Genomic DNA, 17708 nt, shown 5'->3' with positions numbered 1-17708 from the left:
TTAGGGTACATCCTACACGATGGGGTTCCATGTAGTAACAATGATGATGTTAATTTGTGTGGATGGACATGGGCGTTTCCGACGTACCAAGGGGGAAAATACCAAAGAGAGTTGGATACGACACTGGTGTTTTGTTTTGTTTTGTTTTTGGTAAAACTGAAAAATCAATAAATATATAGGTAGCTCCTACTCTGTGCCAAGTACTGTTGCAAGCACCCCACCTAGAACAATGCATTTTAATCCTCACAGAAACCCTGAAGGACAGGCACTCCTTATTATTCTCATTGCACAGGGGAGAAAACTGAGGCACAGTGAGGGTAAGTGACTCTCCTCAAACCACACAGCCATTCCCAGAAAAAATGCCTTGGAGGTTACACAGAACATCGCACAGTATTGACAACAGCAACGGTGGGGATGATGCGGAATAGCAGATTCTTTCTCTGCCGGTGGGAATGCAAAATGGCAGAGCCACTCAGGAAGGCGGCCTGGAGGTTTCTTACAAGGCTAAGCACGCGCTGTCACACCATCCACGAGCCATCGCACTCCTTGGTATTTCCCCAAAGGGACTGAAGACTTGCGTGCACGCAAAAACCTGCCTGCCAAATGTCTGTGGCGGCTTTATTCATAACCTCCCCAAGCTGGACGCAGCCAAGATGTTGTCTCGCGGGTGGAGGATAAACAAGCACCCGGTGAAGACCAGGAGATGTTCTTCAGTGCACTACGAAGGCACGAAAAGACATGGAGGAAGAGGAAATGCCTATTTTTAAGTCAAAAAACCCTAATCTGAAAAGTGGTATAATTCCAACTCTATGACAATCTTGGAAAAACAAAACTATGGAAACAGTGAAAAAATCATGGGCTGCGAGGTTGAGGGAGGGTGGAAGAGGCACAAAGGGGTGACAAGGGGGAGCACAGGGGATGTTTAGCAGTGAAACACCCTGGGGGACGCTCTAAGAGCAGGTACATGAGTCCAAACCCATGGGACATCATCGCCACTAGGGGAACCCGGGTGTAAACCGTGGGCCTGGGTGATAATGGCAGGTCTGTGCAGCTTCCTCAGGGGTAACCAAGGTGCCCTTCGGCCCAACTTGATAATAAGGGAGCCTGTGCACGTGTGGAGCTGGGGGTGTCCAGCAAATCTGCACCTTCCTCTAAATTTTGCTGCGAACCTAAAATTGTTCTTAAAGAAAAAAGACTCGGGGTCTCCCTGGTGGCGCAGGGGGTTAAGACGCAACCTATGAAGCTGACCGCAGCTATCGCAGCACGGGGTCGATCCCTGGCTAGGGAGCTACCCACATGGCGCGGCAGACCTCTCCTGCCTCGCCCACTGCTCCCCTCAGCAGTGTATTTCAGTCGGTCCACCTGTTCTGCTCCCCACTCTGTCTCTGGTCGATCCTCTCACCGCCCGCACCTCTGGCTTGTAACCCCGTTCTTGTAAGCATAAATAAATAAATCTTTAAAAAAAAAGTCTGAAGAAAGCAAATAATGTAAAAAAAATGAACAATGATGTAAAATATATATAAATAAATTATTAAAAATGAAAAAAACTTCCCTGGATTATTAAAAAAAATAAAGAAAAAAGTCTGTTAGCACACATAGTGGTAGTTACTGCTGAGTGATCGGATTTAGCGCCATTTTGATGTAACTTTCCCTTGGCCTCAGTCATGCCTCATTTCCCCAGTCAGCACACCTCACTCTTGTGTGTGTGTGTGTGTGTGTGTGTGTGTGTGTGTGAAGGAAAATAGCTTCTCAAGTGGGGAAGCCAAGTCTGCCGGCAGAAGGGAACACTTGGCCACGGACCTAGGAATCCTCCTCAGCAGATGTCCCACCATGCAAGGTTCTACACGGCATGTTCGAATCATGCAACTAACAGAAAAAAGCCCCAGTGACCTTTGTCCGAGCTGGATAACTGGATCCCCAAGTCCTGGAGGAGCCTCTCGATGTCCTCCAGCCAGGACAGTGCCCCACGCACGATGTCCAGCGCCACCTTCTGGAGCCCCGACACCGGTGGGCTGGTCTGCAGGAACTGGAGACGGTCCACCTCCTTCTTCAGGTCCCTGCTGCAGCCAGACATCCTCATGCAGACCTGGAAGGAGACGAGACAGTGAGGAGACCAGACACGGTCATCGGAAGTAGCCCCGACGTGACTCGCCAGGAGTCTCACCTCCTTGAAGAGGGCAGGTCCTGCCTGGACTGGACTGGGGCCACCGGGCTGTTCTTTGTGGGGGGCAGCTTTTACTGATGGATTTTGCACTCTGCCCTGGAATTTTGATGGTCAGAGCCCTCAGTTCTAGGGACAAGTGATTAATTCCAAAGTCAAAGTACCAAGGGCATTTTGGCTGAAACAAGGACCAAATCTGGCTGCTTCTATTCATCCCGATTCCTGCTGAGATCAACACACAGGCTGGTCCGAAAGCGGGGTTTCCTATTTGAAGACTGCTGACAAGTCTGTGTTTGCACAGACTCCCCAAATAGCAGCTGCTGATTTCCAGAGAAAGCAGAAGCAGCTGTCTGCCCGGATAAGCTCTGTCCCTGCGGGGGTTCTCGGTCTGTGGGGGCGACCAGACCCTCTGGTCCTGGCTCCTCCAGGGACAAAGCCACAGCAGTGAAAATAGCCTCTGAGTTGTTGGGCTACAGGAGAAAGTGTGACTCCAGAGCAGGAATGGCCTTTGGATTCTCTGTAGATAACACGGGGTTGTTTTCTTGGCCGGGGCTGGGACCTCCTGACGCCAGCACCTGGAGTTGCTGGGGGTGCGTTCCTGGGCCACACCAACTCTGCCTCCATCTTGGAGGCCCTTGTTGTCTCCAACAAGATAGTGGAGGAGGGAAGCTGAGGGTTTCTGCCCAACCTGCTCCACGGAGGCGGAAGCATTTCCCAAACGAGGGGCGCCACCTTGAGACCCAGGGGACACCTGTGAAGGCAGAGGGGGGCACCTGGCAGCTGTCTAAGGACGACTTCAGCCTCTCCACGTTCTCGGTGAGCTCCTCCTGCTTGGAGCTGCTGAGCTGGGTCTCCTTCTGCAGGCTCCACTTCCTCTGCTGCAGGCTGATGTTGTCCTCCGTGACCTGGGTGATCTTCTCGATTAACTGGTGAGAGAAGGCGCGAGAGGTTTAAGAGGCAAGTGACTCAGGGAGGGTCTGGGCGGCGGCTCTGCGGGGACATGGCCTGTCCCCCAGACGCTTCCAGTGACCAGAGGTCATTAGAACCGGAGGCCTGCACGGTTGCCACGAGTTTGTTCCAGATTCTCCTGCCTCGTGGCCATGATTCCTAACATGGAGCCTGTCGCCATGACCCCAGAAAGAGAAGGGCCCTTCTCTGCTAGTCGGCGGCAGCCGCCCAAGGCTTTTTCTCACCCGCGCTTTGGCACGGAGGGTGGACAAGAATAACGGGAAGAGGGACGAGGCAGTCGTGACAGCAGGAGGCCCACGGTCCCCTTGATCTCTCCTCTTCAGGAGGAATGAGCCCAGATGTGTGGTTGGGGCCAGGCCGCCCCCTTTTTCTCACAGAGCTAACAGAGGTTAATCGTTGTGTCTGGGGACCAGAGATAGGCCTCAGGGGTTTCCTTTGATTTTCACAGGAACATTTCAAGGGAGTTTAACTGGCTTTTACTTTAAAAGCCAGGAAATCCCATCAAATCATAACAAATCTTTGTGCTGTAGCAACAGTGTGAAAAATAAGTGTCTCTAACAACAACAGAAGCAGCTGCTCCTGGGGCCTGGAACCCCAGAGCCCCCAAGACGAAGACGAGAGGGGGACCCCGCGCACCTGCTGATCGGTGATGGGCTTGTCCTGGGACGGCTTCACGCGTCCGTAGGTGGCCTTGATGACCTGGCTCCTAAAGTGCTCCAGCTGTAACACAAAGGGGGAAACTGAGTCAGAGGGGCAGCCTGGGTGGGCTCTTCCCACTGCCCCGGTGCAGAAGTCCATAAGGAACCTGCACATCTTTCATGGTCATGACGGGTCATTCGGACCTTCACCTCTCTCTGGATGGGGTGGAATCCACGATGGGGAGAGCACAGCAGGCTTTAATCACTGGGTAGGCCGGTCCGCCTAACCCGCCCTGCCCACGTGGTCAGCGCACACACGTCCTGAGCCCTCAGAAGTGCCATTTGCTGCCAATTATCCAGTGGGAAGTCTGGGGCCTGGAGCACTCTTCCCTAATTGCTAAGCTGGCACCAGACTGTGAAATAAATATTGAGGCTGTCAGACCCAGCCAATTGTGTAATCAGCAACCATGCCCAGGGCTCCCTTCTGCATTTTGTGCCTTGACTGTACGTGTCTCCAGGAATGTGTCTTTGGATTCATCCCTATTCTCCGGAGCCTGGTACAGTGCCTGGCACCCGGCAGGTGCTCTGCAATGACTTGCTGGAGGCTTGCATGTAGGGCCAGGGTCCTCTGCTTCAGTTCCACCAGCAGTTATTGAGTGCCTCCTAGGTGCCTCCTTGAGTGCCTCCTTGGCATTTTCAGGTGACAGTTGGTGAGCTAGTGTGGCTCAATCAAATCGAGGCTTCTGAGACTACGAGTTCAAGGTGGCCCAGGCACATGAGAATGAGAAACTATGAAACCCAACTTTCTCTGGGATTTCACCAACATGGTGGCCCTGAGTTTTGGTTCCCTGGCAAAATGTTTCCGAGGACTCTAAAATCCAGTTCTGAAGGGACCATGAGGGCTCCTGAATCAACTTAAAGGTCCACAGGCCCCAGGACACAGGTGCTTACTGTACCCGGGGAGTCCTGGGGAACCAAGGAGTGGAATGGAGCACGTCCTGAGGACACCTACCAGTCAGGCAGCCGGAAGTGGCTGGAGTATCTCCAGCCTGCCCTGTGCTTTCATGGCCGAGGGGAGGGTCCCAGCTGGTCTATGGAGAGTGTGATGTACCTAGAGAGGGTCTTGTGAGTGGTAGTCCCCCATGGCCTCCAAAGACACATGTGGGGCTGTGTGGGGTAGACGGACAATTCTCTGGACAGTGGCTCAGTGTTGGGGTCACCTGCCGCACGGGTAGCAGGGACATGGAGGCAAGCAGGTGGGTGGAAAGCAGAGAGGACCCTCACCCTCCTCGGGTGAGTCTAGAGCGTCAGTCTCCCTGGGGTGCTCGGGGTGCTCTGGGTGCTCAGAGCCACCGCCAGGACCTGGACCCTTTGGCAGGTGGTATAGAGCACCCCAGGGTGTGTTGGGGGTACAGAGTGCTGGAAAGGTGAAGGGGGTAGCCCAGGAACACAAAGGGGGCCCTAGATTGGCAGTCTCTCTTCCCTGTGATGAGGTCGGCACCCTCTGGAGAAATGACACGAGAGATGGTGATGGTGGACGTTAGTTGAAGGGGCTTAAATGCTGCCCATGGTCAGCATGGTGACTTAACACCCATGAGCCTCTGCGGTTCATGGGACAAAACCTGGTCATGTGCTTCATGGCTTGGACTGCACCAAATGGCAGGTCTCTGGAGCTTGCTTGGTGGGATGGAGGGAGCCAAGGATTGTGGTATATTCCAGACGGTCAGCGCCCCCACCTTGGTTTCCCATTTGCTCCCCCTGGCCCTTTGGTAAAGGCTTGTCTGCATGCTCTGGCTCCCGTGTGCCGGCCACAGGCTGAGGGAGGCTCCTGGGTCATTTTGGTCCAGGGCATTAGAGAAATGGCCCTGGACCAGCCCGGCCAGAGCCCACTCGCCACCCTACCCAGAACCTTCTCCAGCGGCCCTGGGCTTTGACATCCTGGATGTTACTTAATTAAGAAAAGTGTCATTTGTTAATGGACACTGACAGTGACAGCTGCTGGGGGCCCAGAGGAAGAAAAATGGTGGTGAATGTCAGGACAAACACTGTGAGAGAGAAAGTGCTGGTAATACCATTGGGGGTAAGAGGCTCAAATTCCCCAAGAAGGATCTGCATGGTCCGTTAATGGGGACAGACATGGAGCCAGGATCGGCTGCTTTGCCAGGGTCCTGCAACCGCAAACAATGAAAGTGGGCGGCTTCCCAGCAGGAAAAGGCTTCATGAGCGCCTCGGGGATGCAGAAGCCACAGAACACTTCTGCCTGGAGATAAGCGGGAGTGTGAGACCACAGTGTCTTCCTCCTCCTGTGCCCACCAGCCCCGTGGGCGCAGGAAACCTGGGCACAAGGGCCAGTAGAGGGGCTCCGGAGCCTACCTGACCTACTGCCCTTTCCAAATTGACTCTAATGAGGTTTTCTCTGTTCCCCATTTCTTGTAGCTGAAGCAATTTCCTTCTGGAATCCTCCTGAAGCTTCTCTTCAACCTGAAATGACGATGAAAGCATGCTCTCGCTGCTAATGTGGTCCTAATGCACTCTGGGGAAATTCTTCCAGGAGGTCTAATGGCCACGGGGAGGCCCGGAGGTGTGGGGGCCCTGCAGCCCACGTGGCAGGGGTCACACTGAGCAGGGGTGGGGTGGAGGCAGTCCCCCAAGAGGCCAGTCCCTAGGGGAGAAGGCAGAGCCCTGCACCCTGGACTCGACTCTTGTCAGATCCCAGGCTCCACAGGCTCTGGGCCCCTGGGAAAGCCGGGCAGGGACTGGTGGTCTCATCCTCCTGTCAAACGGGTGATCACACTGGCAAGGGCTCTATGAGTGTGATAGGTATTGTTGTCCATTATAAAAGTGGACAGAAACACCCACCTTCTAAGGCATCAGGAACCAGCTCCTGATGGGTAAATGTTACTTTTTGGTTTATGATCATAACTATTTGTCAGCACCACGTTTAACACACTCACTGGAGGAAACTGCTCTGGGGGGATTGCTAAGCAATGCCTTTTAGGAATTGCAGCCGTAGAAGGCTTTTGAAGTGGGAAAATCTGCCCTTTTACTCCTCGGCGTTGATGGAGAGCTTGGGCACGTTCCATGCTCCCCTCTCCTGGCCATTATAGGAAACTGCAGCTGCTCAATTCATTCCCTAAAGAAATAATTTGGAGGGACGGCTGATCCCAGGGCTCAGGTACAATCAGGAAATGAGGGAAATGTTGCTAAATAGCCCCAAGCCTCAGATCCAGCTTCAGAGGCTGCCCTCCTCATGCCAGTAGATCCTTCCCGCAGACCTTGTGCAGGACCCCAGCCAGGCAATGAGCACCTCCGATCTGTGATAATTGGTAGCCCTGACTTTGGTTTATTTCCTTCTGGTACTTCTTTGCTAGTGCTGGGGTGTGGCAGGGGAGGGTCGCCAAGCCACAGAGCAGCTTTGTGTGCCAGAAATCTTCAGTGACTCAAATGCTCTGTATCTGCACTAATATGGCAGCCACGAGCCACATCTAGCTATTGAATACTGGCGTGGCTGAGGAGCTGAATGTAAACGTTTTTTAATTTTGGTTAATTTTGATATAAACAGTTGCAAGAGGTTCGTGGCTGTGCCTAGTGGTGGGTGTAAGACAAAGCTGGTTTCCCACATTCCCTTCACTTACTGGCTATGTGGGCGTGGTAGGTACTTTACTAGTGACTAGTAGCCTTGAATCTCTTGTCTGTAAAATAGATCATGGAGCTATTGTGAGGATGAAAAGAGAGACAATGTGCGGCCTAATGACTAGTATAGGAGACATTGTAGCTATCCTTTTGCCATCACTACTAATAGAGGATGTAATCACATCACATCAGCCCGCTGTTCCAAAGCCTTCAGAAGCTCCCCATTACTGATGTAGTATTCAGCCTGAGCACTGCAACTAATGCAAAACCCCAAGCCAAAGACTCAGGAAACCCATATGGACTCCAAACAAGGTAGATAAAAATTAGTCCACACCTAGATTAGTCAAAATGAAAGTGCTGAAAATCAAGGGAAAAGAAAATCTTATAAGCAGTCAGAGGAAGCTTATACAATGGTACAATAGTTATACTTACAGGTGACTTCTAATTAGAAACAAGAGCCAAAAGACAATAGAAAGAGCTACCTAATCCTGCTGATAATGTGCTGGATTCTTCCATCGCTACGTAGAATTCAATACTTAGGCAAAAATGTGTTTTAAGCGTGAAAATCTGTCTTTAGGGGTACTGTGAAAGAAGAGTAAAAGTAAGAAACTCAGTTTATACTGAATTTTGTTAAGTCAAGGTAAATGCTTTGTCTGAAACATTTCCAAGCTAATATAGAGAAAAAAGGAATGACAGAAAACAATCAATTCAAAAGTCAAGAGAAGAGAGAAAAAGGAATACAGCTCAGATGGCAGAAATGGTGCCGAGGAAGAAGGTAAATGTAAAACAAACACACCAACAATTACATTACATATAAATGGACTAAAAAGTAAAGGTCATCAAACTGGATTTTATAAAAATGATATGCTATTTAGAAGAGATACAGCTAAAGTTTAAAACAAAGTTTGACAGAAAAATATGGGAAAGATATGTGTAGGGTAAGGTAAAAGGTAGCAGGCTTTCCTGCCCTCCTGCCATCAGGATAGATGATGGATCCCTGCGGTCCTGAATGCATGCCTGATGGCGGACACCTGGAGTAGGGTGTGGGCATAGGTAGATGCGATTCACCTGGGCTAAGACTGGGCTTTTAAGGGCGGCGTCATGTGGACGCCAGCAGAAGCCGAGAGAAGCCAATGCAGAGAAGCAGAAGCAGAACCATCAGAGAATGCCGGAGAGCCTAGACAGAGTGAAGACTTGCGGGGGGCTGGGAGGCCTGCCAGCCTCCCGGCCCCCCAGCACCCCTGTCTGCCGTGTACCTGGTAAATCCCAATAAAAGCCTGCAAAAGCCACTGAGGACTCTGACTCCTCCTCTACCCGGTCTGCATGGGATCATAGAAAACCTGCCCTGTGTCATTCCTGACCTTACAATATGCTATGTAAAGTCTAACCAATAAAAATCGAGGGTAGCTCTTGGAGTCTATTAATGACAAGGTAGGCTAGTTAAAAGATACTGCTAGAGATGAAGAGGGGCATTTTATGATGGCCAAAGGTTTTTTTTCCAACAGCAAAGATTAAAATTCTAAATTTATATGCACCTAGTTACACAGTCTCAAAATCTATAAAGCAAAAATTGACAATACTAATAGAATACACAAGTCCACAATCAAGAGGAGACTTAAAAAACACATCTCTCTCAACAAATGATAGAACATACAGACCAAAAAAAAAAAAATGAGACCATTTCAATTTAAACAACATCCTTGGAAAAATTGATTTAATGGACCAATTCTTTTCTGGATAAATTTACAAAGATAAGGTAGTCTAAGGAAGTGGCTACACATGGGAACTTTGGAGTCAGAAAGACCTAGATTCAAATTCTGACCCAACTACTCTCTCTGAGTAAACTTTAGTGACTTCCTTCACCTTTGTGTGCCTCAGTTTTTTGCACCTGTCAAGGTGGGTTAATACCAGTACTGACCACATGGTGTCACTGTGAGGATGGAGGGAGGTGATATAAGAGGCACTAGCAGCCCAGGTGGTCCACTGGGCCAACACTATCCTTGCTGTACCTTGCTCTTTTCCCGAAGCGTCTTAGAGATCATGTTCTGTTCGGTAGAACTCTTCTTCAATTCATCCTTGAGCTTCTTCATTTCTTTTTCCATGTCTTGGATTTGCTGAAAGAGTTTCAACAACCGGAGAGTCAACTTGATTGGAAAGGTCTGAATCTTCATAACTCATTTCAGCTGGTCATTAAGATGGACACCTAGTCTGGTATTTGGGTAATTTCTTCCCTGAGGGGAAATTCCACATCTGTAGGGCTAAGTAGCCTTCTTTTCAATATAGATATATTGAAAGTGCTGAGTAAACGCATGTGATTAGTTTCTTTTGAAAATCAGCACGGATCCTGGATTAAACAGTACAAGACATCCATCAACTCATTAGAATCTCTTCTTTAGGGATGTACTTTTGGGATCAATGTAAATAAGGCTAGTAGAAGACACAATGGGCATCACCTGGGGGAACAGAACAATGAAAACCTTCTGTTTCCCAATTTGAGGCAGAGAAGAGAAATGACCCCAGTGTGGAGAAAAGCATGTCTCCACCTCACACCCAGAGTGCTGTCTCCCCAGTGGGTGGGAAATTAAAACTGGTTGTGAGCAAGAGTTCAGCTGACTTGGGGAATGAATATTTTCATTTTGATGGTCAAATTATCATTGTATTTATTTTTGCAGTCACCTTCTATCTAAATCAAAGGATACCTTTTCTTTTTCTTTTATGTTTAAGGATCGATATAAGATGATGTACTCAAAAATATGTCAGGGAGAATTTTAAAGAGCAACCACTCATTTATGAAGACACTGATAAACAGACAAGAGAATGGCAAGGACTGATAAACCTTAAAAGGCTGTAGTCAGGGTTTCCCTTCTATACTTGATCTTAGCTAAAAGGCCGAGAAGCAATTTTGGGGGGTTCCCTTCTAAATTAAAATTAACAGGTGGTTCCTATAAGACGCCTCTGAAAATGGGTATCAATATAGGAGCCAAAATTTTGTAGTTCTAGATGCTTATGGACTCCACACCTGCAGGTCTACAGGTGCCAGGTTTTGGTGAGAGCCACCGTGATGGGCTCAGAAGTGGCCATGCCCTCCCTGCAGGTGGACAGAGTCCAGGGGCTCTGGGGCCAGGCCCCACCCTCGCTGTGTCATCACCAGTCTTGCCAAGAGGTCCATTACCGTTCCCTTTTTTGTTGCCAAGTGAACTGTAGGCTTATGTAGCGTGGAATCCTCCAGTACATTCACACTGTGGCTCTAAGCATTGACGTGAGTCATAAGTGAAACCTGCTTTGTGGAAGCGAGTGTGTAGACAGCCAAGCCTGATACAATACGGTGGGACACAAAGGACTGGCCATTGCAGGTCCAGGGTAGAGGACCAGAATGAATTGCTGGCAGCGTGTGGGGGTCAGGGGGTCACCCGTTCCCCCCCCATCCTCATCCCAAGCCCAGCACCAGGGGAAGCCCGATGAGGACCTGGGAGGAAACTGTCCAGAGAGTCTTGGGAGAGTCTATTTCCCACAGTCTTTTCACTCATCTCTTTGAGGCCAGAGGCAGCAAATCAAAGAATTCTGAGACTTCATTAGTGAAAAAAAGACCAGAAAACACCAGAACTTATGCCATTCAGGGGGCCGTGGCTCCCGGCATGCCCCGAAGGTCACCTACCAATGGCGGGGGTGGGGGTGGGGTGAGGGGGGTGGTGTTTCAACGCACAGTTTTATAGAGTTTTAGCTCTTTCTCCTGGTTTTCCCTGTGCTCTTTCTGACTCTCTTCTCTTTTTAACTCTTCTTTCAGCACCGAGCACTGCAGAGAAAAGGACAACACAGAAAGAGACTGGTGTCAGCCATGCCTCACGACAGAAGTGGCTTGGACTCTGGCCTGTCTGACCCCGAAGCTCGTGCTCTGACTTCGACCGGCCTGAGCACCAGGCTGCATTGCTCTCAGCCTTTGCTTTGGAACTTGAGGCTCTCTCCCTGCCCAGCAGGAAGGGCTCTCTGCGGCAGCCTCTGTGAACCTCCAGATTGGCAGCTGAGATGAAAGCCGGTCATCGGTCACTTTCACCTTGACTCATCCCATCGTGCCCATCGCACAGACACCGAGACATCTTTGCGAATGTCTGAGCTGCTTGGAATGCAACGTTTGCAGAAAGTCAAAATGACATGTAAACAGCTCCTCAGTGGCTTATGTAAGGCTCCTCTCTCTTCGGAGGGGAATTCGTGTGTGCACTGAAGCAGGAAGGCCAAAGAGGAAGCCCCGGTCTGCACCTGGCCCTCCAAACATTCTGCTTTGAAGGCGACTCTGAAAACCATGAGGCCCAGTGGCCCTCACTCCCTGGAGACCCCCTGGGCAGCTTTTATGGACCCTTCCAAAGGCGATCCTGCCTGTGCCTGTGTTTGCCCTTGAGAAAAACAAATGAATTGATGCTCGGTATTAGAAAGTTTACTCCATTTGAATAAATATTGTGCTCATTTTGAGCCACCTACATGCTGTATTTAAAAAGCTGCAAAAACCTTGCTTTTCATCTTCCAGGTGGCCAAGTCTGGCTTTGGCCCACCCTGCAGCTCTCCCCCCTAAGCCCTGGGGCACCGGCCCCATCTTGCCACGTGAGAAGAGGGGCAGGTTTGGAATCCAGGGCCTGGGAATAAAGGAGACTAGTGTGTCATACGACTCCACCTTATTTGCTCCCCAAATCTCCCCTCAAGCTACAAACAGTGATGATGAGGTAACACTCACTCTGGAGCTGAGGGCGTCCAGCTGGTGATTCTTTTCTTTGTTCTCACTTTTCAGCTGATTCACCTCCTGCTTTAGCTGTTGGACCTGCTCATCCTTGTCTAACAAGTCTTTTTGCAGAGAAGACACTATCCCTGTACGGAAAAAAATTCACAGTGGTCAAAGAGGCAGTAAGGATTGTTCAGCACTGACACCCTGCTTGTGAGGGTGCCCCTTCCAAGCCTGGGCTACCTCTGGAGCTTGCCTGGAATGGAAGAGGTTTACCTCCAAGCATCTCAGAGCTAGCAGGCTCTGTTCCTGGGGCTGAGAAGGCCCGGGCGTTCTCCAGCGGCCATGATATGGATGGGTTCACGGCAGAGTGGACATGTTGTGGGCGGATGACAGCTGATGGATTCACTCTCATCTAAGTTTGGAACCGTCTCTACCACTTGATAGCTTGGGGATCTTACCATTCACCAGGCACTGTATCTGCCCACAGAGTGATCATAAGGGTTCAATGAGATGACGTATATAAAGTATACAGTAGCGAGGCTGACCCTCAGTGTTTGTTAATGGTGCCTATTATTTTTTGTGGAGCCAGCTCCAAAATGGCACCACGACCCTGGGCTCTTGGAATCCCCACCCTTGAATAGTGTAACCAAATGTGATACACTGGAATGTGGCTTCCTGGGTTGGGTTGGGAAGGACACCACGGTGGCTTCTCTGCTCTCTCTTGGATGGTTCACCCTGGCCCAGCCAACCACCATGTTGAGGACGCCCCAGAAGAGGGGCAGTGGGGGGAACCAGCCTCCAGCCTGCAGCCACCCCGGGCCAGCCAGCCTGGAGCAGCAGGGGGCCTCCAGCCTGTAGGTGCCCCAGCCTTGGGGCAACCCACGGAAGAGCACGAGCCAGAACTAAGTTCCCCCCAAATTCTGAACCACAGAAATGGGCAAGATACTAAATATTGGTTAGGTTTTGCCCACTAAATTGTGAGATGGCTTGTTACGTAGCAGAAGATGATAAACGCATTGTTGTGTTCTGTGGAGGCGGTGTGGCAAGGCGGGTACAAACAAATCAGTAATTTTGGATGATGGCACAAGGGTCTTTTCTTGGGAGAACATCAGGCTTAGTTGTACTGGTAAGTGTCAACCAAGAAGGCTTGTGAATAAAGAGCACTAGGGCCAAGAATTTCACTTTGAGGGCCTCCCCTGGTGGCGCAACGGTTGAGCGCTGGGCTGTGAAGCTCTCCGCAGCCTCTGCAGCGCTGGTTCGATCCCTGCCACTGGTGAGGGTCCCACATGGCGTAACAACCTCTCCTGCTGCCCGCTGCTCCCCTCAGCAGTGTACTTCGGTCCTTCTGCCTGTTCTGTTCCCCGCTCTGGCTCTGGTGAATTCTCTCACCCTCCCATGCTTCTGACTGTACCCAGTGCTTGTATAAATAAATAAATAAATGAATAAATAAATAAATAAAGCTTTAAAAAAAAAGAATTTCACTTTGAAAGTCAGCTCTCTCCCAGAACACAATTACGTTCCTTGCAAAGAGGTCGCTCCCTTTGGGCTTGTCTGTAGGCTCGGCAGGTGCCGCCGGAGCAGCTGCCCTTTGAGTTAACTTGGCTTCAGTGGAGGCTATGCCTTTCCGAGCCCCGCGTGGATCAGGGTTCTCCCTTCTGCATGAGGGGAAAGGAGTGTGCTTCCAGATTGTTCCTTCTGCTCCTGTGGGTGGATTTTCCTGCCCACAGACCTGAGCTGACCAGTACTTAGCTGAAGACTTGTGGGGACCCCCCACAGATCACAGGGGCAGCCTAATTCTCCCTGGCTCTTGGCCCAGCAAACCCCAGCTGTGCTGGTCTCTCCAGCCCCATCCCCTTGCCTAAGGGGCCTGCTGGGCGGGGCAGGGCCCGACTCTGGCCTGCTGACTGCAGTGAGGGACAGTCTGCTGGTCAGACAGCCCTCGCGGCTCATTCTCCTCTTGTGCCATGCGCTGTGTGGGGCTCAGTGTGTGAACACCATGGTCTCATCTTTGCTCTGCTTGTTGTTTCTCAGCTGTCTCAGGCCAGGAGTACATCCAGGCCCTGTTACTCCTTCCTGGACCCTGCCTCGCTCATCATGGAAGCTGGGGGTGTGATGGCCTCTGGCAGTGGCTCCCTGAGTGGCTGCCATGAGCAAGGCCCCTGTGGACCCACCACAGACCCCAGTGTACCCACCATGGACCCCAGTGGAAGCAGGAAGTGAGCCACTGAGACTTGGGGGCCGTCTGTACATGCATTCTGTGATCCAGTGCTTCTTGTACTTGCACGTGCCCACAGAAACCTGGGGTGCTGACCGGGTTCTGGCTGAGAAGGTCGAGAAGATGGCCTGAGACTCTGCATTGCTCAGAAGGACCCAGGGAATGTTGACCCAGGTCCTTCCAGCCCACCCCAAGTGTTACTCAACTGGCATCCTGATGAGAGAAAGTGGTATGGAGCTGTGCTTGAAGCTCAAGGCAGGGGAGAGACAAGTGAGTTTATTTCTGTGTTCCTGGTGCCCACGAGGTGCCTGGTCCAGTGCAGGACATTCTGAGGTGCAAGCACCTCAGACAAGCATGTGAGGACATTCTGAGCTCAGGAGAGCAGGGGCAGAGGCCTAGTGGTAGAGTGAGGGATGCGTGGAGATGGACAGAGAGGGGGCAGCGCCCAGGCTGGCGGGATTCACAGACTGACTCACACGCGGCTTAGTGCGCTGCTTTTGCAGCTGTGCATGCGTTTCCAGCAGAGTACCAGGGACTTTCAGAGCGATGTGCCCTACCCCAAGCGGCCTCTGCCACCCTCTCCCTCTCCAGAGGGATTCTTTCCTGCTTTAAAATCCCCAGTGGTTTCCCATCACCCTTAGAATAAAGCCCAGACACCTCCTCAGGCTTCACACAACCCACAATCCCTTTTCGTGACATGCCAGGCCCACCCATGTTGGCCTCTGAGGCACAGCCAGTTTGTTCCAGCCTCAGGGCCTTTGCCTTGTCTTCTCTCTGCCTGCAACACCATCCCCTCCCACCTGTGTCTGCTCTGCTCTTTCACCTCCTCAGAGACCTGCCTTCCCCACCTGCCTTGCCCACCTGCCTTGTCCAAAATTTATAAATTAAAATATTTTATTTACATGATTACTTGTTGAATGTCATCCACCCCCAAATGTGACCGCCACGAGCACAGGGACTAACTGTTGTGCAGGAGAATGGAATGGGCACCTGGTAGGTGCTCAGCAAACCCGTCATAGGATTGAAGGGGCCCGGCTTTGGGTAGTTGTGCCTGGACCACGCCCTCCCAGCTCCTACAGTAGCGAACTCCCTGTGGGTCATTTAGAAAAATGTCTTCACTCAGGCTCAGGTACCCTGGGGTGAAGGAGCGAGATGCCCGTGCCTCAAAGCAGAGACCCCGTTTAGTCCACATTTGGCTTGCGACCAGTGAGCTGGCTTATGGAGGGCCCTTGCCACCCAGCATTCTGAGTTCTTGCTGGCGAGGTGACAGTCTCTGGAATCTCTATCAAACCCTTCCTTCGAGTCAGGCCCTACCCTGGGAACTGGCATTAAAGCTCAGGAGGATGACTCTAATTCAGAGACCCCCAGCAGCCTATGGAGCTGTGGACACCTCTGAGGCTACATCCAGGTTCAGAGAGAAAAAGTGCAGCAGTTGATTGGTGATGTCTGCCCTGGCCTTGGAAGCAGGGGGTGGGGGGGCGGTGGCTCTCGGGCTTGGCGCCCCAGGTTGCTCACCTGCGGACAGGGCCTTGTCCCGCCTTAAGTTCTCACCCTCTTTCTTCAGGTTTGTGATTTCTGAGTTCCTCTCCAACATTGTCTGACACAGCACCTGGCTGTAGCCTTTCTGGAGGGCGCCGATCTGTGGGAGGAGGAACACGGTGAGGTGCCGGACAGTCTGGGTCTGCCAGAAGCACAGGCACTTCTCCAGGGCTGGGCAGGGAGACTCAGAATGGTCTTTGGGTTTTTTTTTTTTAGTTTTAACTAGTGGAAGGGACAGCAGAGGACGTGTTCAGTGACCACCAGTCCATATCTTTGTGCCCACAGAGGGTTATAAAATTATTAATGAATATTTAATATTAATATTCAATTATTAATTCATTAGAAAGTTAATTCATTCTAGTGATAATAGCAATCGCTTATATTTCATAGGAAGCCCTTCCTGCGTCCAGCTTAAGAAACCCATCTTAAGCAGAAATACGGGAATCTCTGTCAGCTGCCAAGTCACCATGTTGGCAGGGCGGAGGGCTCACCACCAGATGGTGCCAGCAGATAGTCCTGGCCCTTGGTTACTCCCTGAAAATCGTGTCAATTTTGCTGTGGTGGAATTAACCGAAGCATCAAGATTTCACAGGTTTTCTGAGCCATTTTTTTTAAACCCTAGTGGTTCAGGTTCTATGGTATGTGGGGCAGTTATGCTTCCGTTCTCCCTGGGACATCTGAGACATCAAGGGAGGGGCCAATGCCAAAGTTGGGGAACGCAGGTCGCCCTGTCCTGCCTCCCTCCCAAGGCCACACTTTTGCATGTGTGGAAACTTTGAGTGTAAAAAAATCCCCCTCTTACTGTTCTCTTTGGGGGAAGTGCAACCTTCCTGTAAAAAGGTACTTGGAATGATTTTTGAAAAAAAATGCCTCCAGCTCTTCTTAGCCTAACGCGTCTATTTTCATGATACCAGAGGAACCACACAGAGAGAAGATTCCAGAAGGGATGGGCAAGCCGGCACACTGCCCTCAGACTGGGTGCTTCTGACAGATATAAAATATTTCATTTTGCGTGCCAGAGTTTTAGGATTTCAAATTGTGGGAAAACTCCAAACCATCCTCAAACATCTCTATCATCTTCACTCCCCAAATAAATATAAAGATATTGGCTTTAATTGTTGTAAATTCCAGGATGGTTAATGTCTGTTATACTAGGTAATAAAATGGGCACTGACTCGAAAGAAAGTTAATAGCATCAGGAGAAGGGGTTGCCTCCAGGTAGTAACACAGCTGCTGATGAGCAGGCAGCACGGGAGGCCCCAGAGCTGAGCATCTCCCAGTGATACTGAGCGGATCGAAGGTCTTAGAGCAAATCGCCATGCACACACTTTCAGGGGTTGAGAGAGAATATATAAGGCAATAAATCAACCTGTCGGGTGGCGGTTCCTGTGGCCGAATGTCCTGCAGGCAACAGGATACTTAAGAAGCTAGAATGTGAGCAGGATGAAACTGGATGAGCTCAAAGCAATTGCTGCCTCTGGTTCAGAAATGCCTTGTTCTAAATCACTCCCTTTCTGTTATAAGTGAAGACCAAGGGGTGGGGGAGGCTACCATGTGATGAATCAGGGCCATTATTTCTAGATATTTTCTTTGTAAAAAAGATTGCCCCGGCAGCCACTCACCACTTTAAACAATACTCAAATCGTGACTTGCTGACACGGTTATGCGGGAATTGCTCCTCCTCGTCCGTGTACCTGGACAGGCCACGCTCGACCTGGCTCAGGAGAGCGGGAAGATGACTGGAGGGGTTAGTTCTCCAGCCACTGCAAAATGGGGTTCAGATAGAAAAAAAGGTGCTTGCCAACGGGTTGTGACTGTTTGTGGGGGTCAAGTTAGTTGTTT

At 50.7% G+C, this 17708-nt stretch overlaps 1 protein-coding gene across 1 annotated transcript in view; it reads right to left on the bottom strand.

Annotated features, from left to right (window-relative positions):
- Positions 1-17708, bottom strand: part of FHAD1 (forkhead associated phosphopeptide binding domain 1) — a gene marked incomplete at both ends in the record, with an annotated part of 88250 nt that overhangs the window by 43318 nt on the left and 27224 nt on the right. Inside the window, 8 exons of the mRNA XM_084243557.1 lie at positions 1891-2086; positions 2935-3087; positions 3767-3850; positions 6142-6249; positions 9411-9515; positions 11105-11194; positions 12125-12255; positions 15843-15966. Coding sequence (XP_084099683.1) covers positions 1891-2086; positions 2935-3087; positions 3767-3850; positions 6142-6249; positions 9411-9515; positions 11105-11194; positions 12125-12255; positions 15843-15966 — 991 coding nt within the window. The remainder of the gene's footprint in view (positions 1-1890; positions 2087-2934; positions 3088-3766; positions 3851-6141; positions 6250-9410; positions 9516-11104; positions 11195-12124; positions 12256-15842; positions 15967-17708) is intronic.

This window comes from Talpa europaea (assembly GCF_964194135.1).
Source record: "Talpa europaea genome assembly, chromosome: 9".
NCBI classification, from domain to species: Eukaryota; Metazoa; Chordata; class Mammalia; order Eulipotyphla; family Talpidae; genus Talpa; species Talpa europaea.
Note: the sequence above shows the minus strand (reverse complement) of the source record. Positions and strands in the feature narration are given on the sequence as shown.